This window comes from Saccopteryx bilineata, chromosome 4 (assembly GCF_036850765.1).
Source record: "Saccopteryx bilineata isolate mSacBil1 chromosome 4, mSacBil1_pri_phased_curated, whole genome shotgun sequence".
Taxonomy (NCBI): Eukaryota; Metazoa; Chordata; class Mammalia; order Chiroptera; family Emballonuridae; genus Saccopteryx; species Saccopteryx bilineata.
The window spans coordinates 150,313,126-150,335,162 of record NC_089493.1 but is presented as its reverse complement, the minus strand read 5'-3'; the positions used below and the strand labels follow the sequence as shown (position 1 = coordinate 150,335,162).

Genomic DNA, 22,037 nt, shown 5'->3' with positions numbered 1-22,037 from the left:
ATCCAGGTCCCAGAGGGGCACGTCCTCAATCCAAAGATTGAGACCAGAGAGAATCTCCCAGTAAGTACAGAGATCCTCTTCACAAACTTCGACTTACCTACTCTGCAATAGGGCATGCAGGGCTCAAGCCTGCAGGGTTCGAGAGTGAGGGAGGTTTCCCATTGCAGAGGGTCACTCACCTGTCCCTTGGATGCCGGTTAGGTCCCTGCCCCATGTTGGGCACCAGTTGTGGACAAGTCCTGCTGGGGGTGAGGACAATGGAGACACAAAGACCCGACTCCGGGGACCAGGTTCAGTGACGCAGATCCACTTTATTCAGGAAGTAGTCTAGCTTATGTACACAGGTTAGGCCTATAGGGTGTTACAACGTGTTCCTCAAAGCCAATGGCTGAAAAGATCAGGAAGCTGCGTGGTTGGCACTGAGTCACTTCCTTATAGCGGGTGAGCTCCCTTCCTGGGTATGCCCAGGAAGGTTCTGGGAGCTGGAGTATTCTTACAGCATTGTATCAGCCACAGCTGCTAGGAATGCGCTCTGCGCTCCACCCACAGTTTCATTGCTTCCCCAAAGCAGAACATAAGATAAAGAATTAGATACTGGTAGTTTGAAAGGTGATTCCAATCAGAGTGAGAAAATAAGTCAGAGAAGGAAAAACATTGAATTAAATGTATATAAATGAGTTGAAAACCCCCTCATAAATTATGTATAATATTTCAAAGATCTTTCCCTCCAAAAGAAGGGGAAACTGCCGTTCATTGGTTAAAAAATATCTTTTGAGAATTAGATCTGGGATGTCTTGCCGGGGGGCTGAGAAAAACCTTGTGGCATAAGAGAAAGCTCTCAAAGAAGCAAAGTGAAGAATGATATGGGAGGCTGACTGTAAATAGATACTGTCTACCATAGATACATGGGGAAATTTGAAGTGAGCTCAGGGAATACAAGGTTGGGCATCAACAGCATCTGCTAAAAACATTTGAGTTCATAATGATAATTGTAGTAAAAAACCAAAACCCACTTCATTGGTTACCTTTTGAGGAACCAGTTCATAATTTCAAAAACTGGTACAGAAATGGAAAGATTCAAGTATTTATCATGATTTTTCTATGTGATGTATACCAAATTGTTGTCACATCGTCGAAGAAAGGATGATTCTTAAATAGATATATCTTGGGTAATAAATGGTACACAAATAAAATAACTAGAATTTCAACAATTTTAACTCCAGTTGATTAACTGATCTTGACAAAAATTATAAATGTGAGCTATCATCACAAAAATAGACAGCAAAATATTACGTACCTCTTTATGGAGGTATGTAAATCCACCAATAGTGTTACCCAAAATATTAAACCAAACTTTAATCAAGCCTCTAGATTTAATATAAACCTTCATATAAACCTCTAGATTTAACCTTCATATAGTACAAGGGAACTAACAACCTTAGGAAGATAATCAATAAACTCCAGGATGTGGGAGTGTCCAGGACAAAGGAGAAGTTCATTCAACAAAATAAGTTCAGTGAAAGGGGGAAAAAAGAGATGGGGGGGAACTCCAGAGAGTAAGATAGACCTAAGAGACATATCAACCAATTGTAATTTATGAACCTTATTTAAATGATGACTTCAATAGATTTTATTTTAAAAACTGAGATACTGTTGAAACATAACATTGTATTAGTTTTAGGTGTACAGCATAATGATTTGATATATATGTATATATTGTAAGATAATTATTACAATAAGTTAACATCCGTCACCATACATAGATACAATTTTTTATTCTCATGATAAGAACTTTTAAGATTTACTCAGTTAACAACTTTCAAATATACAATGTAGTATTGTTAATTATAGTTACATGCTGTACATTAGTTAAATTAGGACTCATTTATCTTATAACTGGAAGTTTGTATATTTTGACCACATTTACTCATTTTGCCCATTTCCTACCCCTTGACTTTTGGGGCACCATCAATCTCTGTATCTTTGAGTTCATTTTTTATTTTTAAGATTCTCCATATAAGTGATATTACACTGTTTGTATGTCTCCTTTGGGAAAATGTCTACTCAGATCCTCTCCTCATTTTTTAATTAGTTGTGGTTTTTTTTTGTTTGTGTGTTTTTTTGCTATTGAGTTGCAATGAATTCTTTATATATTTTGGATATTGACCCATTATCAGATACATCATTTGCAGATATCTTTTTCCATTCTGTAGGTTGCCTGTTTATTTTGTTGTTGGTTATCTTTGCTGTGCAGAATCTTTTTAGTTTAATGTAGTCCCACTTGTTGATTTTTGTTTTGTTGCTGTTTTGCTTTTTGTTACTTTTGCTTTTGGTGTCAAATCTAATAATCATTGCTAAGGCAAATATCAAGGAGCTTATGTTTTTTTCTAAGAGTTTTATAGTTTTAGGTCTTATGTTCAAAGCTTTAATCTATTCTGAGTTGATTTTTGTGTATAGTATAAAACAGTAGTCCAGTTTTATTTTTTTGCATGTGGTGATGAAGTTTTCCCAACACAACTTATTGAAGAGAATATTCTTTCCCCCTCTAGTGTTCTTGGTTCCTTTGTTATAAATTAATTGGCCATATCTGTATGAGTTTATATCTGTATTCTCTATTGTATTCTGTTGACTTGTGTTATGTTTTTATGCCAGTACCATCTTGTTTGATTATTATAACTTTATAGTATAGTTTGAAATCAGAAAGTGTGTTGCCTTTAGCTTTGTTTTTTTTTCCAAGAATTCTTTGACTATTCAGAGTCATTCATGGTTCTATACAATTTTAAGATTGTTATATTTCTGTGAAAAATGACATTGAAATTTTGGTAGAATTGCATTGAATCTGTAGATTGCTCTGAATAATATGGCCATTTTAATATTAATTTTTCAAATTCATGAGCATGAAATATTTTAATTTATGTGTGTCTTCTTTGTGTGTGCATGTTTGGTGTGTGTGTGTTTCTTTAGTTTCTTTCATTAATGTCTTACAGTTTTCAGTGTACAGGTCTTTCACCTTCTTGTTTAAATTTATTCCTGGGTATTTCACACTTTTTGATGTGATTATAAATGAGATTCTTTTCTTACTTTCTCTTTTGATAGTTCATTATTAGTGTATAGAAATGGAACTGGCCCTGGCTGGTTGGTTCAGTGGTAGAGCATTGGCCCAGTGTGTGGATGTCCCAGGTTTGATTCCTGGTCAGAGCACACAGGAGAAGCGACTATCTGCTTCTCCACCCCTCCCACTCTCCTTTCTCTTTCTCTCTCTCTCTCTCTCTCTCTTTTCCTCCCACAGCCATGGCTCGGTTGGAGCAAGTTGGCCCCAGGCACTGAGGATGGCCCCATGGCCTCACCTCAGGTGCTAAAGTAGTTAGGTTGCTAAGCAAGGGAACAATGGCCCCAGATGGGCAGAGCATTACCCTATTGGGGGTTTTCCGGGTCGATCATGGTCAGGGCACATGAAGAAGTCTATCTCTCTGCCTCCCACTTTTCACTTAAGAAAAATTAAAAAAAAAGAAAAAAAGAAATGCAACTGATTTTTGTATATTGATTTTTATACTTTGCAACTTTTCTTAACTTATTGGTTTTAACCATCTTTTTGGTGGAGTTTTTCAGATTTTTACTTAAAAATATCATGTCATCTACAAATAGTGACAGTTTACCTCTTGCTTTCCAGTGTGGATGCCTTTTACTTCCTTTTCTTGCCTAATTTCTCTGGTTAAACTTCCATCATATGATGAGTAAAAGTGATGAGAATGGGTATCTTTGTCTTTTTCTGGTCTTAGAGGAAAAACTTTCAGTTGTTTTCTTTTTTAGCATTGAGTACCATATTTCTCTATGTTTAAAATGCATCATTTTTCAAAAAAATTCGGGTCTAAAAACTGGGTGAGTCTTACACAGTGGTTGTAGATTTTTTTACTTGCATTTCCCACTTTTTCACTCTTGTTTTTGTGCTCATTGTTGAAGACAGTGATTAGTCATCAGACATAAACAAAGACAAGCTAATGGATGGGAGTTTTGATGGTGATGAGTTATATGAATTTTATGATGAATAAAACTTGAGTTTAATAACTTTATGTAATACAAGTTTTTTCAAATTTTGGGCCCCAAAATTAAGTTATGTCTTATACATGGGAGCATCTTATACATGGGGAAATACAGTATAATGTTAGGTATGGACTTATCATAAATGACTTTTATTATGTTGAGCTATGTTCTTTCTAACCCACATTTTTAAGAGGTTTTTTTTTTTTAATCATGAAAAGATGTTGTCAGATGTTTTCTCTGCATCTATTGAGAGGATCATATGATTTTTATTTTTTATTTTGCTAACATATATGTATATAAAAATATATTTACATTGATTAATTTGTGGCTATTGATCCATCCCTGTATCCCTGGAATAAATCCCACTTGAACATGGTGTGTGATCCTTTTAATATATTGTTGAATTCAGTTTATTAATGTTTTGCTGAGGATTTTTGCATTTATATTCATCAGGGACATTGGCTTATACTTTTCTTGTTGTATCCTTATCTTGTTTTGGCATCAGGGTAATTCTAGCCTCTTAAAATGCATTTAGAAATACTCCCACCTCTTCTATATTTTGAAGAGTTTAATAAGGATTGGTATTAATTCTTTTTTAAATGTTTAGCAGAATTCACCAATGAAGCCATCTGGTATTAGCCCTTTGTTTGTAATGAGATTTTTGATTACTGATTCAATCTCCTTATCAGTAATTGGTTTATTAATATTTTCTATGTCTTCATGATTTAGTTTTGGTAGGTTGTATAGTTCTGAGAACTTATTCACTTATTTTAGGTTGCCTAATTTGTTGGCATAGAATTGTTTATAGTAGTGTCTTATGATCTTTTGTATTTGTATATCAGTTGTAATGCTCCCTCTTTCATTTCTGATTTTATTTATTTCAGTCCTCTATTGGTGAGTCTGGCTGCAGGTGTGTGTTTTGTTAGCTTTTAAAAAATAAGCTCTTTTTAAAATCAATCTTTTCTATTGTGATTTTAGTTTCTATTTCATTTATTTCTAATCTTTATTATTTCCTTCTTTCTGTTAGCTTTGGGCTTAGTTTGTTCTTTCTCCTTTATGTGGGCATTTATCTCTATGCCTTTCCCTTTTAGAACTCTTTTGTTGCATCCTATAAGTTTTGATATGTTGTATTTCCATTTTCATTTGTCTCTACGTATTCCTTGATTTCTCATTTGATTTCTTGACACACTGGTTGTTCAGGAATATTTCCAATTTTCTTCTTTTTATACCACTGTGCTCAGAAAAGATGTCTGATGTGTTTCAATCTTTTAAAATTTATTAAGACTTTTGTGGCCTAACATATGATCTATCCTGGAGAATGTTCTAAGTGTGCTTCTAACAAACTTTAAAGAATTATGAAACAACTGAAGAAATTTGCATACTGGCTAGATATTTGAAGATATTACAGTTATTATTTTTTAGGTACGAGGAAATATACTATAACAAAATTTGAGTTTTATTTAGAGTGGGTGAGAATAAATTCCTTCTCACCTCTGATATTTTATCATAGGAGTTAGCTCACTGGTAATGTTAAAAAGTTGGAATGGATGCTACTATTCCCGATAAACAAATGCACATAGACAGATGGGTTATTTAAATGTCAAAAACTTTTGATATGGAAGTAGCTCTGAATACAGACATATTAATATTCAGATCTGTGATAAGGTCAGAAAACAAAAAAGGAACCATCAACTATACTGTTAAACATTGATATTTTTCTCATATTATTCTGAAAAACAGAGAAAGGCTGAGAAACTAGTTCCTTTTAGTCTATTTAATTCAAGACAAACATACTGGTTCAAATGATTTGAAAAGGCCTGATTTGTTCTTTTTGCTAAAGCTCCTTTGAGCAAAGGTGTGAATTCATACAACTAGAAGAACTGAAAACACATGTTTTCTAAATTTCTAATGATCATCCCTAATACGGGTCTCTTAGGGAGTGTCAAGTATAACCTTTCTCTCTGAATACCTTAGATAATCACGTGTGTGCCATATATCTCTATATATCTACATTCTTCTCTACATTATCTTTAAACCAATGGATATAGAGAAATTTTTTAAAGTGAGATTGGATCCAGATATGCTGATTTGGCACCTGTGCGGTTAGATAGCTCAGTTATTTCTGCGCTATCTAGTCTGAGGAAGGACACAGTCCAACCAAAGGAATTTCCTTGGACCTGTTGGGCAGAGCCCCCTTCACCAGGTGTGGGTGCTGAATGTTTTGCAGGGTGTAGCCTAGGCCCGTTACTCCATTTCCCGTGGTTCCATGTACATCAGGAACCTCTGAGGAAAGCTCAAAGAGGCCTCCAGGGAGAGAAGTCCATCTCTGGTTCTTTTCATGGTTTTGCTTGTGGCAGTTTTTGGGTTGCAGATTTGTTAGTGTGCCTTCACCTCCCTCTTCAGGTTCTTTGAAGTCTTTTCTCCGACTACCTCAGCTGGCCGAGGGGGTGGCAGTCTGCTGCTTGTTATTTTCCCACCTGGAGGCTTTGTACCTATGCTTTCTTATTTTCAGCCCTTGTCCCAAAGCTACAGGTGGTCATCTTAATGAGGCCAATACAGACCTTCCCAGCTTTACCATGTCCTCAGTAAACAGACTACATCAGCTGTGGAAGGACCTAAAAATAGTTGGAAATGCTCTGGCTAGTCTTGCTCAAGTAGATGGGTCAGAGGAGGCTCTAGAAAAGAGAACCACGGAACCTGACGTAGAACTTCCAGGACTGCTAGCAACTGTTTACCCAAGCCTGTGTGTGATTTTGGCAGAAGAGCAATAGATTCCACATTCATACCCACTCATACTGCGTGCCTGTTGCACACTCAGTGACCAAGCACTGCAGAACCTCATGGAAAAAAAAGTGTTAAACCTATACCCTGAGGCTGACAAACAGTGGCTTCTCAGAGGGGCCTTCCTGAAGGAAGTGATCTGAGGTCAGATCAGGAGATGCTGCCTGTGGACAGACACAAGTGAAAGGATAAGAGGAAAGACTCGCCCTTGTGGCTGATGCAACATAGAACATGAGTGTGGTGGCCTACGGAGCCACATGCTCTGGCGGGAGACCTCACTTCGTTGCTTCCCAAAGTAACTTCATTACTTTCTACCTGTTCTCACCAAGTTTTTGTTTTTCACCTCTAAAGTGGGGATGATGCCTACCATGAAAGTTGTTGCAGGGATTAAGAAAGGCCATTCATGCAAAGGACCTAGCATGCTGAGCACAGGTGGCAAGCATAGCTGCTAATTTCTTTCTCTTCCAGTTTATCATTATTTACAAAGAAAACTGCACAATGAGCCACTCAGTCAATTAAGTACATTCCTGAAGCTCGTCCAGTTATAATTGAGGACCCTAAATTTGGCTTAGCAGCCCTCATGTGGGGCTTCCTGGAGACCTATGATCTTGTGAATATGAGACCCGAGTGTTGCCATACTGGGGTCAGTCTAAACCAGTGCTTCTCAACCGCAGGTCATGACCATTAGTGGTTGAAGAAATTGATTTTATGGGCTAGAACCAGCATTAAAAAACAAGCAGTAGACTGGAACTGACCCTAGCAGAGGCAGCACGTCAGAGTGCACTGCACAAAGGATGGGCTTCAGTAATAAATGGGTGTGTGACAGGGTTGCAATGGGAAACGTTTTTACTGAAGGCTGTGGTCTAAAAGTAAAAATAAACAAGCACAAATTATGCTCTAGACTTTTTATTTAGGGAATTCTGACTATCCTGGGAGTTCAGGCCTCTGAATAGTAAATTCCTGAGGACAGAGTCATAACATTTGTAGTAGTTTGGTGGTGGAGGTGGAGGGTTGGTTTGGGAAATTATCTAATTTGACCTTTTCTGAGTAAAGCAGATGGAAAGGCTAGGCTGGAATTCCTAACAAAATGCAGATGAATGAGGATGACTTGAGCAATTGAGCAGTTCCCACTATTTGTTGCCTTTAAAAGCACCTGTGTTTGCCTGACCAGGCAGTGATGCAGTGGATAGAACGTTAGACTGGGATGCAGAGGATCCAGGTTTGAAACCCTGAGGTCACTGGCCCCATGGTTGCTGGCTTGGGCCTAGGTCACTGGCTTGAGCAAAGCGTCACTTGCTCTGCTGTAGCCCCCCCCCCCCCCCCCCCCCCGAGTCAAGGCATATATGAGAAAGCAATCAATGAACAACTAAGGAGACTATGGAGCTGTAATGAAGAACTGATGCTTCTCTCTCCCTTCCTATCTGTCTGTCCCTATCTGTCCTTCTCTGTCTCTGTCACAAAAAAAGAAAAAAGCAGGTGTGTTTGGCTCCAGGTAATGATTAGGTCTTAGGGTGCAGTTAAACAATCTGGTACAGTTCCTGCCTCACAGCACTGTGTCTAGTGGTAGAAACACAGAACAACTTGCCAAAGAAATTGTTTTGCCCATTGAATTCTATTCTTTACTTGTCAAGATTTAAAGTATCCCTGGGCATAATATAGGATTGAAATAGCTTTTTAAACTATTTCTGATATATACATTGATTATTTTGCTATGTTTCTACTTTCAAAACCAGCATAGAGGGGGAAGGAATGAGTTATTTCTCTCTTTTTATATACACACACATGCACACACACATTTACATACACACTGCTAAGTAAGTTGTGTTTTAGTTATGTGGTTCTCAGTTTTTTCAATGGACCAGGGCCTTCAATAGCAGAACTTTCGCTCTCTTCACCCATCTCCAAAGATGGAAAAACTAATTTCCTGAGGATTCTGGGCACAGGACTGTTTTGACTTACAAAACCAAGACTTTATAATTCCATTGATACAAATGTCGTTAAAATCCAAAATTAAAGGATAGAAATGGAACATAGTTGTGCATGAAAGGAAAAATGCAACGTGATCAAAAGGAATTGACTGCAAAATTTAAAGTTCCACATATTAAAAGATCAAGAGCAAAATAAATTTTTCTGTAGATTTTAAAATTTGTAGAATATCCAGTATCTATTCAATATACTTTTCTCAATTTTTAGACTCTTAATAAAACAAGATTTTTAATTCTAAAAAAAAATAATGCTTATTTCTTGGTTCCAGTAATATTTGCCCCTTGCAGAGTACACAAAAACTTTTTGTACGTGAAAATGGTTGCTAGGTACCTCTTTAGAGATGTTTTTTTAGGTTATCATTAGTGCAGAGGAGAAGAAAGAACGTTTTGGCGTATTAACAGATTTGCAGAGCCTGAAAACAATACAAACTGTACCTTTTCCCTGATTAAAGTCATTTTTCTCTTTGCTCACTGTAGGGAAAACAGCGCCCTTTCCTCCCTCAGGCAGGCTGGTGCGAGAACAAGTCCCATCAGCCTCTCGGAACCATTGTTGGGCATCTTTGCCCGCGCCTTGCTCTCCAAGCAGTAGGGAGAGCACTACTGATGATTCTGAGGGGAGGGAATATGGTATGCAGCACTGAGGAATAAAGTCCTGTGTCAGTGTTTGGACAGTGGTTTATACAAAGCATTGGTTCAACAGACCAGAGATGACAGTCTGTTGAAATTTTTTGTAGCATATAGAGGGTGAGATTTTGGATTGTATACAGGTATGAGGGCTTGATGCCATGACAGCTTTTTGGCAACTGTTCTTAATTTGGTGTGTCCTTGCAGTGCCCTAGTGGTATGGGATGGGTTACTTACTGATGGTCCCTTCTCATCCTGAGTGTAGCCCTTCAGGGGCCTGGTTTATCAGAGGATTTTTTATTTGTTTACCAGGTCTTGTCAGGCTCTAAAAATTGAAAGTCAGAGTCCCCAGGTTTGGTAAACGCCAAGACAAAAGGCTTCAGTGACTGGTTCTCACTTCAGAGCCCCATTTTCACTTGGATTTTGACCTGGTTATTCTTACTGTCCTGTTAGTTCAATACTTTTTAGTTAAAAAAAAAAGTTACCCATTAATTCTTGTTGTTTTTAGTGGGAATGTGGTCAGAATTATCTAGGCTGCTTACAGTTCTGGAAATACAACCTTCTAGTTATAAAAATAGAGAAAGCTTTTGTCAAAAGTTTGGTATTGCAGCCCTGGCCAATTAGCTCAGTGGTAGAGCGTTGGCCTGGCATGTAGAAGTCCCAGGTTCAATTCCCAGCCAGGGCACACAGAAGCGCCCATCTGCTTCTCCACCCTTCCCCCTCTGCTTTCTTTCTCTTTCTCTTCTCCTCCTGCAGCCAAGGCTCCACTGGAGCAAAGTTGGCCCGGGTGCTGAGGATGACTCCATGGCCTCTGCCTCAGGTGCTAGAATGGTGCTGGTTGCAACAGAGCATCGCCGCCTAGTGGGCTTGCTGGGTGGATTTTGGTTGGGTGCATGTGGGAGTCTTGTCTGCCTCCCTGCTTCTCAATTCAGAAAAATATATATAAAAAAAGAAATTTAGTATTGCTAGATTGCATAGAGGAGTCCTGGAGTTTCTTAACCTTCCCACAGCACATGGCCAAATTTCATTTTACTTCCTAAGCTTCTGATTCTCCGACTTAAAATAGCCACCAATTTTGGAATCCATACCAGTGAAGTTCATAGAACCCTTTGAGGAATGAACTAAAATTATTTCTTTGCCTTATTTCAAAAACAATTTAAGGTAATTAGAAATCTTCAAATTCCCAAAGCACTACCAGAAGTTCAAACGGACGGAAGGGCACTTGGGAGCACGGTCCCTGAATTCTAATCTCTGCTTTGCAGTTAACTGCAGTTCTTGACCTGGTCTCAGGAACAACCCCTTAAGTTATATGCAAATTGTTTTATTTGTAAATGGGAATTTTTCTGTGAACAGAGTCCATAACTGTAAGCAAATCCTTAAGAGGAACTGAACTGCATACAAGGTGATCTTAGGCAGGGAATTCACCCTCTTTCCACTTTAGTTTTCTAGTCTAGATTTTGAAGAAACCCTACTTCATGAATTTACTGGATTTTTCAAAAAGACAGTATGTGAACATGCTTTGAAAGTTATTTCTAAAAAATAGTAAATGTTCCACAATTTTGAAACTTACTAAAATATTCAAGATATATTATAGAAGGTATCAAAACACTGTGAAGTGTTTATCTTTTTATTTTTTTTTGTATTTTTCTGAAGTTGGAAATGGGGAGGCAGTCAGACAGACTCCCGCATGCGCCCGACCGGGATCCACCCGGCATGCCCACCAGGGGGCGATGCTCTGCCCATCTGGGGCGTTGCTCTGTTGCGACCAGAGCCATTCTAGCGCCTGAAGCAGAGGCCATGGAGCCATCCTCAGAGCCTGGGCCAACTTTGCTCCAATGGAGCCTCCGCTGCGGGAGGGGAAGAGAGAGACAGAGAGGAAGGAGAGGGGGAGGAGTGGAGAAGCAGATGGGCACTTCTCCTGTGTGCCCTGGCTGGGAATTGAACCCGGGACTCCTGCATGCCAGGCCAATGCTCTACCACTGAGCCAACCGGCCAGGGCCTAAAGTGTTTATCTTAATGACATTTATTCACTAAATATTTGACTATCTGTGCTGAGTGCAGGAGGTACAGATGAATACACCATCCTGTGTCTCCTACAAGGGGACTCATGGATTGTGACTGGAGACAAGAGGAAGGGCATGTTGGGTGGGGATAGCTGTGAGCCTGCAGAATGCTTCTTAGATGGGTCACTTACTGCCTATAGTGAGCTGGCCAAAAGCAGGCATCCTGAGGGGTAAGCAAAAGCAAAGACAGAGAAATGGAGAAAATGGTGTAACAGGTCTATGTGCATGTGTATGGGTGAGGCAGAGCAAGTCAGTGTTGCTGGCACAGAAAATGACATGAGGCTCTCTGTGCAGCATGGGCCAGATCCAGGAAAGTTTTGTCAGGTAGGCTGGATCCTGAGTATTAACCAGTAGGCTAAGAGGAGCACCACGGGCTTTAAGTAGGGGACTGAAATTGTTAGACTTTATTACAATACTCTGGTAGTGGAATGAGAGGGAGAAGGGGCTGAGGATAGAAAACCTAGTTATTTTTTATATTGTTTCAGAAAGAGATTTGTGAGCCTGAAATGGGAATTGGAGAGAAGATAGATTACACGTATTCAGTAATTAGGTAAGTCAATGGAACTGTGAGGTTGATCACATGTGTAGGGAAGAGGGAAGTCTCACTTCAGTGGTTGGTTGAACACCACCCAGATGAGGCAGGCAAACAGGAGAAATAATGACTGACATTTGGACTTCTTGCATTTGTGTAGATTTCTGGATAGAAATGCATCATAGACAGGTAGGGAAATTCAGATTTCTGGGCTAGAGATATGAATGCATGAAGGCTATAGTAGATAAGTGAGAGCTGAGATCAGCCAAGGTAAATACAAGGATAAATGGAACATGCGAACATTTAAAAGGTAAGTGTGTGAAGAATCCTAGAGTAGGGATTCACGATGTTACAACATAGCAAACAAAGCAGTTTCCAGGAGGAAGATACAGGAGAATTCCTCCTGGGAGAACAACTCAGCATATTCATTTGGCAATAAGTCATTGTTTTGTTTAATGAGGGATGAGAACAAAAACAGGAAAGTGAGGCCATAAACAGAAGAAATGTACTCAGTTCAAGAAGTCTGAACATGAATGCAAGAAGGGAGTCGGAGAGCTGGTGTTATTAGACACTTTTTTTTTTTAAAGGACAGGAGAAACAGTAACATGTTTGTTTATTGGCTGAGGAAGGAGGAATGGAAAGGGAAAGGTTGAAGGTTGAGAATTGGTTTTTCTCAGACTTAGAATTCTTGTAGGAGTCTTCAGCCTACTCAGGAAGACCTAATCAGAATTCAACTTTTGGCCACTTCATCAGGAGAGCATTTATGCACAGGAGCTAATTCATCTAAATAAAAACTGTACAAATGTCCTCCCTCCCCTTAGATTCAGTCAAAGAGGTTACAGCTCAGTAGCCAATTTCAAAATTAAAAATTTAAAAACAGTGGGTCAAGATAACTTTTAAATTGAATTGTTTCTAACCAAAAAATGAGTCTTTTCTCTGGGCTGAACATAAATTAATATAAACCAATGTTGTATTTTTCTGCAGATTATGTTATAAACAGGTAGATAAGTTGATTGGCAAGCTACACTACTCACCAGGGGAGCAACAAGAGTTCTAGGAAGCAGGAAAAGCGTCAGGTCTCCTATGATATACCAACTAAGTCACTGCATACCTGTGAGGTGAGTGCTCAGTCAGCCCACGTGACTGCAAACTCCTGATTTTCACGTTACAAACATTTTGGTGAGCTTGATAACTTGAATGATTCTAAATTCCTAAGACCATTTCTCTTTGCTGGAATAATAACTATTTTAATAAGTTTTAATGGAATAAAGAACTTTGAACCAAATAAAAATAGAGTTGTCTCTGGAGAACAAATGGAGGAACTTTTGAAAAAAAACAAAATAATTATGAAGAATATGAATACATGGGAGTGGTGACTGATTTTCATTGGCTGAAGAATGCTTTGGCTGGTGTCTTTAAAAAATAAATTTCAATCTTTAAACATTCAAAACAACCCCCAAATTTAAAAATATTTCAAGGCTTGAACATTTAGGCCAGTATCATTAAAAGGGGTGTTTTTAGCTAGCTAATGAAACCAAGACATTTTTGATCTAGCTATCCCTTCATCTATTTAGTCATCCAATACTGCTTGAGTGCGTGGTAAAGGGCACCGAACCCCTTCCATCAGCTTCTACCTGTCCTGACGCTTGGCCCCTCCAAAGGGCGAGCTCCTTTTGCAGGCTACCTGGGTCAGTCCTCACTGCCTGATGCCTTTGAGGTCCGTGGCCCCACTTGTTGCTGGTTCCGGCTCCTTTTCACCATTCACTGCTTCAGCATCTGTTTTCCTCTCCACTACAACTTCTGCAATCTTCCTGGACATTTTATCGTCTACCTGTACAACCCTCTGCTCTTTTCAGGTCTCGTGATCTTGTCTTCAATGACCTTTACTTCATTTAGCCACTGCAAGATCACACCTTGGACTTGCTCCTCTCATATCCCTAAATCTATGCATCCACGTGGGGTCTCAGTCTAGTGTTTCATGTTCTAAACCTGCTTGTTCAGCTCCCAACAGGTCAGAGCTGTCATCAGACTGTCCACTGGCCTCCAGCTTCCCAATGCTTCATGCTGCCTTCACATCTTTTACCTATACAGTTTAGGTATTGTAGAACTGTTACTTCCACAACTCAATTATTTCAATAACTATTCAATTATTGTCTTTTTCTTCCAAACTTATTTAGTAAAACCCTACGTACTTCCATTTTCTCTGTGTCTGTACCCAAGCATCACAGAGCTACTAGGAAGGGAAACAATCATAACATGCAAATTTTCACTATAAATTCTCAATCCAAGGACTTGGGCCATCCACACTATTCTATAGTCCTGCTATACCTCTAGTTCCTTTATTCTCCCCAAGAATGGTTTCAGAACCTCAACTGAAAAAACTCCAGTCCCCTCTGGTCTGACTTCAGAGAAAACCTGTATATATACCAAAGAAAACCTGTATATATACCAATCCTCTCTTCCTTTCTTCTTGAATAAAAGCACCCCCCTTCCACTTAAGGGCCAATCCCTCCATCAGTACTTTGGCCACCCATCCCCCTCCACCTTCTCTGGAACCCAGTACCACCACTGACCTCTTTTATCTTCAGCTTCTTCCTCTTTCCTGGGTCCTTTTCAGAGACAAAGCAATAACTAAAAATGGAAAGCCAGACACAGTTGCTTCATTCTCTCCTCACATCAAAAACTCAGTTGTGAAAGGTAGCTTCTTTCTGACATCTGCCTCCTCTGTACCAGGAAATCTGAGCCAATTGTTTCCAGATTAAATCCAATAGATGCTTTTAATTCCTCACTCTACTTGATTTCTTCGCAGCATTCACTTGAGCAGAAACACTCCCTTTGGCTTTCAAGTCTTTATTCCTCCCACTTTCCTTCCACCTCTTGAGCTACCGCTTGTCAATCTGCCTGCTCAGCTTTGGCCATCTAACTTTAGTGATCCTCCGGTTTTGCCCTAGGTCCTCTTTTCTTTAATCTAAAGCAGAAATTGGCATATTTTTTCTTCTTTAGAGAACCATACAGTAAATTTTTTTAGGCTTTGCAAGCCATAATGCCTCTGTCACAACTATTCAACTCTTCCACTGTAGCATAAAAGCAGTCGTAGACAGTAATTAAACTATGGGCACAGCTGTGTTTTAATAAAACTTTATTTACAAAAATAGATGCTGGGCTAGATCTGGCCTGTGGCTTGCCACGCCATGCTCTATACTCTCCTTGGAAAAATATCCTCTTCTGTCTCCAGTTGCAAGCTATAATCAAATTCACATCTTGAGACCCTTCTGTCCCCAAATGTCTCTCCAGCTGCCTAATCCACATTTAAATGTCTCAAAGGCATCTCAATCTAATTAAAAATTGTGCTTTCTCCCCAAAGCTGTTGTCTCGCAGGAAGAAGAAAAGCCATCCACATAGCAGCATAAAGAAAACAGGAGTCACCTTCGATGCCTCTCCCTCTCATTCTCTAATTCTTTGAACTGAAAGAATACCTAAAAAGGCAAGTCTGGAAATATGCCATTATTGGGAAGCACACAAATTTACCATTTCACTAATATAGCTAAACTTTATTTCCATGTTTATTAAATGTTAATCTTTGATGTTAATACATATTAGAATTAATTTAACATACATCTTTGGAGAAAAGCTGACATTCTCCACTGAATGGGTTAAAAAGAAATGTAAAACTATAAAATACTTGTTTAAGTGTTGGATTCTAAATTATGGCAAACAGAATAATACCTTGCCATTTTTCTTTTTCTAGTTTCCAAATTATAAAATATTTTTCACAACACTTTATTTCAAGAAAGGAAATAAGGGATAATCACTAAAACTATTTTAAGCATAGAGTACAAACAAAGAATCTTAACATAAACTCCTATCTCCCATTTAAAATACATATACTTCATGAATCAAGAGGGATTACCTGACATCAACCGCAAATCTAATGATTTAAGGAAACCCACACATGCTGTTTGCTTTAGTCCGGAATAGTTAGGCTGATCTAAGTGTGATACAGCAGAGTTCTAGTTGATATCTAGGTTAACCACTGCTACTCAGATGGTGATGGCTTAATACTAAGTGCTTAGTGATGGAAATTCAGGATTAATCAGTTCCAAGTGGCTAAGAGCTAATAGAATTAATCATTCCACCCAGCAACCTATGGCCAGTCTAAATGTACAGATTTTAGCATTCACTAAAAGTTTTAAAATAAAACTTCTCTAGATACTCTGAAACTGTTGAAATTCATAGTACACAAAGAATACTATCTGCAGTATAATTCCAGTGTTTAAACAAAATTAAACTCACGGGTGGTATCACTGTGACTAGTGGTGATAAATAGCTTTTTTAAATTCTCTCTAAATCCCTTAGCACACTTTGTGAAAAGATGTATTCTTTTTAATACTACACATCTTTACTTAGACATATTTAAAAGTACTAGCTTAAAATTATTTCCTACCAGAAATTACATGATGAAAACTTTTACTAAAAGTGAATAATGCTTATTATTCTCTTTAAACAAGTGTTTAGAATCACCTGCAAAAACTTATATGTATTCTTTTTAACGGTGCTTATAAAAGACATTTAATAAAGGTAACTCACCACCCATTAGATTATTCTGATAAAATACTTTCTCATGTAACTGTTCAGAAAAGGTAATTTATGGCTTTTAATTTTTAAAGTTTCACATTTATTGTTATGTTTTTAAAGCTTTTCTAAAACAGTCTTCCCAGATCAAATTCTTAAATGAGAAAAGAAAGGACAAAAGAGAGACGAATACTTTTATCAGCTTAGCTTCTTCCCTTCCCTAAAAATCAACATTTCTCTTAAAATTTAAGCCATGCTCCTAAAGGGTAGATAATAAACATTCCAGGCGTTCTAGGCCATGTGGTCACTGCTGCAACCACTCAGTTTCTGTTGCTGTATGAGAAAAAAGGTTAGTGATGAGATGTTATTAAAAGAAAAAAAAAAAGGCAAAGCAGTGCAAATTTGGCCTGTGGGCCATAGTTGTCTAAGCTCTGTCTTAGAGGAACAGACATAAATATAAAAGAATAATCTATAAAACCTAAAAAACAAAGTCTCCTGTTAGATGTGATGACTGAATCAAAATTTGGCAGTTAATCTAATCACTCTAGAACATTTTGATGTTGGCTACTTTGAATTTAGCCAACTTTCTACTTTTGGTTAATATTCTTCTATTTAAACTCATGTCATGCTTTTCATGGAGGATAATTCATCTTCATTTAAGAACCTGCTGTAATATTATTTATTAAGAGATTCAGTTTAAAATTAATAAATGATGTCCATTCAATTTAATATTCAATTTAATTTGTTAAAAACTTAATAGAAAATATAACAGAATCAAAAAATTTAAAATAAGTACACTCACTACCCATTCCAGTATTAAGTCATATCAACTATAGAATAGGAAAAATAAATTCAGAAGTGTAATTACTTTAAAATACACTCCTTCCACTTTTGTCAGTATTTTACATTTGTGTATACATTCTATAGTGGAAGCAGAAATTCTTTCTAAAAGCATTATTTCCTTAAAATCTCGAGGTGCATATTATAGCCACAGGCAACATCTGACATATAAAACTGCAGTACAGGCCTTTCAAATTTGGCATTTCACAGGTACAATACAATGATCAACGTATATAATCACTGCACTGTGTTGAGACATTCCAGTAAGAACCGTTCCTTTCTTTAATGTAGAATGATTACATCATATTCTACAAGGGGCAGTGACGTTAGTGATTCTATAGGATGTGTCCCGACATATTTTCAAATTGTACAACACAAACAGCTTTGTTAAGGCCGTGTTTTATTTGCTGATTAATGGACAAAAGGCAATGTAATTTATTTTCAAGTATCTTCTTGAAAGTCTGTGCTCATAAAAATCATGAAAAGTTGGAAAGACTGTTAAATCACTGAAACTTTAAATATATTGTACACAATCTTGTTTGTACAAAAATACAAGTTAAATATAAACATAAAGCAATCATGATAATTTTATGTAAATCTGTTTTGTGATCTTTAATTATATATAAAAGTTTCTCAGTTCTGTTGAGAAAGATCAATACCAGATTAAATTACTACCTATTGGCAAAGGGCCCTAAAAAGCTTTCTTTAGCAATTAATTTTTTACATGGTCAAGTGCGTTTCTTAATTTGAGATCACCTAAACTCTGGAAAAAAGGAAAAATGAAAGGGTAGTATGTCCATAAACCAACAAATAATTTGGCTGTATGTATCATAAAACAAAGAAACCCACACATCTGTACACAAACGTTATGAATCACACACTCCCACACAGTGTATACGCACGTGCACGCACACACACAGGCAAGCACACTCAATCACAGAACAAAGCTTAGTGAGGCGCTGCTTCCAGTTCAATATCCAGCTTTGCGTTTTTTCTTACTTCGTCAAATGAATAGCTTTTTGTCACTTTCCCGTTCTTGAAGACAGTATGGAGAAGATCCTGCAAAAATATAACACACATTTAATGATTAGATTATGAAGCAAAGTACATAAGCAATCCTTGATGAATTAGACTGACTTGTCAAATACAGAGATGATGAAATGAAATGGTTTTTATATAAAAAGAATGCTGCTGGTGGAGCAGGCAGTGAGCAAGGCACTATCTAAAATGGCTACGTAGAAATATTTAACTTTCATGAACTGGAACGATCTATTTTTACATTCTTAAAATAGTCTTCCTTACAGGATAAACCGCCTTTCTGTTTGTCAGGTGGAAGACACACTGTCCAGACTATGGCAGTCGCTAATAGTCACCTGACAGTGAGATGAAGAAAACCTGCCGGCCTTCCCTATTCCCAGCCAGCAGACTCAACACTAGTTAAATGCAATACCTGGAATTTCATAAATTTGCTGGTGACCGAGTTTTTGCCTTAAAATAAGCAAAACAAACAAAAAACCCCAAACAAAACCCAAATCCAAACAAATAAAAATAATTATTGATTTATTACCTAATGCACAGTGACTTTAAAGAACTTTGTGTATACCCAAGGTCACTGATACACATAATCCACCTGATTCCTATATGGGTAGCAAAGGTAAATTAAGAAATTAGAACTAAATTCCCTTTTGGGTCTAAGGAATTACCTGCCTCTAATTTCTCTTTGAAAAAATCCGTAAGTAATCTACCATGTCTAAATTTTTCATCTAGTCTAAAGATTGTGACTAGATATCTAATATTTCTATCATTGTGTTGTTTAAAATCACATGCTCTAGAGGTAGCATTTTCTTTCATAAAGTTAAATATAATCAAGGAATGGTAGATCCTAGTCTTAAATCAAAATACTTTATTATAAATTAACCAATGCCTTAAATAGTCTAGAATATCACTCACATACTCTTAAAATAAATACCTTTTTAAAACTAGTATTTATGACTGTGTCTAAAGTAATTCAGCAAAGTCCTGGTAGCTATAAGAGTTACATGAAGGCTACCTCAAAGAAACTGCATTAACAGGCTATATACAGGAATCTAATTTGAAAAGTTTTAGAAATTTTTCATTAAAGGTAACAAAAAAATGTTATTTCATGAATTCCGGTTTAAAATCTTAAAAGAACATAATAAAAGTAACAAGCAGAATATCTCATATGGTATAACAAATCTAAGGTAATAAATGAGTATTTATGTTTAGTATCAACTTCTCAGAGAATATAAATATTCGTAAGTAGTTTCTCTCTAAAAATGAGTTTTGTTCAATCCAGTGCAGTGGTTCTCAACCTGTGGGTTGCGACCCGGCAGAGGTGGAACGACCAAAACACAGGGGTCGCCTAAAGCCATTGGAAATACATATTTTATTTAAAAATGTATAATAAATATATATTTTCCAATGGCTTTAGGCGACCCCTGTGTTTTGGTCGTTTGACCCCCGCCGGGGTTGCGACCCACAGGTTGAGAATCGCTGATCCAGTGACTTAAAAAATAAAAATTTTATAACTTTTGATTTCATAATTGTAAATGTATTTTTGTATGTTAATGACCACTAAGATCAGTGGTTTCCAACTTTTTTACACTTGGGGACCAGTGAAAATAGAATTATTTCAGGGACCGCTAAGGCAGAAATCACTCTGAGCATAAGTGAACTAATTCAGTTCACTTATGAACTAATGAAGATTACAGGCCCAATGATCTTGAATTAAGATCATTGGGCCTGTAATCTTCATACAATATCAGGGTGGTTGACTCTTTTGTGAATCAGCACAAAATTTCTGGTGGACTGGTGGTTGAAAAACACTGCATAAGATCATATGAACTACTCTAGCATACTATGAATTTTTCCAATTTAGCTGACTTGAATCAAAAGACTTGGTTAAGTCCAGTCTTGGGCAAATGAGTTTGTAAAATTTGTGGGTTTGGCCATTGTTATGTTAATGTCTGCTGGAGGAGGGGTTTTTGTGCTGAAAAGTTTTAAAAAGAAAGGAGAAGGAGGAAGAAAGGAAACCAAGAGGGCAGGGTGCTGAAGGAGAAGCCAGTTTGTGCAGAGAGGAGAAGGGAGAAGGTGTGCAGATGGGGAACCAGAGGTGACCGAGACTGGTGGGAGCCTTTGATTCTAGGAAAAACTGGAGAAAATTCTCCTGGTTGTGGAACCTGAGAATGTGTCAGGGTTTTGGAGCCCTGTGTATGTTTATTCGCCAGCCAGTGTGAGGCTAGAATAAAGGAATGGCCCACCATTTTTTGGCTCCACTGTTTCTTTGCCATCTGCCAGAATCCAATGGGAAACTGCATGTGCACGGCCTTGACAGCCATGGCTATTGGCCATACATCCAGGTTTCATCATTTGTTAGTTATGTGATCTGAATCAAGTCACAATGGGAAAATGCCTGTGTGTCTTATGGAGTGAAAAATATGGTATTTTATTAAATATTTTAACACACTGTTTGGTTCAGAATATGTTTTTTCTTATTGTCCTCCTTAAAACCCTAGGTGTGTCTTATGATCAAGTGCGTCTTATGGAGCGAAAAATATGGTAGATAAATAAAGAAGGTACTAAAACAGGAGTAAGTTAAAGGACTTACCCCAAGGCCATTGGTTACAACATGGCAGTAACCATTTTATACCTTACATGATTAACATAACATAATTTGCCTTTTAGCCCATAGAGTTGCTGTGAGAATCAAACGAGACTAAAGAAAACCATCTAAATTAATTTCTATTGCTTTATGAACAGAACTATCTTTAATAGCATTTTAGAATTTGGAAAGCCTTTGTTTTATATATTAGAATTACCAAATTTACTATAATATAAATAACTATGAGAAGTATAAGAACAGCATCCTTTAAGTATTCATCTTCAGAAACAATCATTCTGAAAATAATTTAAAATTAAAATACAACATAAAAGCCTCCATTCTTAATTTGGAGAGAGCCAAGCAACTACGGTTAAAAAAAAGGGGGGGGGGGGACAAAACAAACCCAATCAGCATAGATACATACATGACCATATTCTTCAAGATCTCCTTTTCCTTCCTCAACTGTGACAAAGTTCCCTGCTGGTGTCCTATGTAAAGATAATCGGCCCTTTTTGGACCTTTTGTTGGGATCAGCAACTGGGTCCTTGAAGACATTAATCTGGAATCCAAATTTAGAAAGAAAAAAAGACTAATTGTCAGAAATGGCCATTCAACTCCTATTAAAAAACAACAACAAAAAAACTATACATATAATTTATATATAAATTTTAAGGCAGTTTATAGGTATAATGAAACCATTCCACACTGGGCTTTTAGAAACATAACTCTGGCCTGTTTTAGAGGACAGAGTTAGTCCTTTGTTAGGAAAAAACAAAATCTAAATCATGGCTATCCTTTCTTACCACCGAATACTAAATACTTCTTCTGTAGGAAGTATTTGAGGTTAACATGTGATCCTTAAGGTTATCCCTTTTATATTATAAATTGTCTTTAAACTGATGATACTAAAAAACAAATCTATGTCAACTGAATGATATAATCTGTGGCTGCAAAACTAGGATTTTACTAAGGTAAAG

At 37.4% G+C, this 22,037-nt stretch overlaps 2 protein-coding genes across 6 annotated transcripts in view; one reads left to right on the top strand and one right to left on the bottom strand.

Moving 5' to 3' along the window:
* Nucleotides 1-22,037, top strand: part of LOC136333291 (RCC1 domain-containing protein 1-like) — a 241,734-nt gene that overhangs the window by 214,924 nt on the left and 4,773 nt on the right. The gene's annotated exons all lie outside the window — the stretch shown is intronic.
* NAMPT (nicotinamide phosphoribosyltransferase) overlaps nt 15,566-22,037 on the bottom strand; it is a 46,881-nt gene continuing 40,409 nt past the window's right edge. For both annotated transcript variants that reach the window (XM_066272227.1, XM_066272226.1), the window contains exons 10-11: nt 21,485-21,619; nt 15,566-18,497 (exon numbers count right to left, since the gene is read on the bottom strand). In XM_066272227.1, the coding sequence (XP_066128324.1) occupies nt 18,387-18,497; nt 21,485-21,619 (246 nt within the window). In that variant the 3' untranslated portion in view covers nt 15,566-18,386. The remainder of the gene's footprint in view (nt 18,498-21,484; nt 21,620-22,037) is intronic.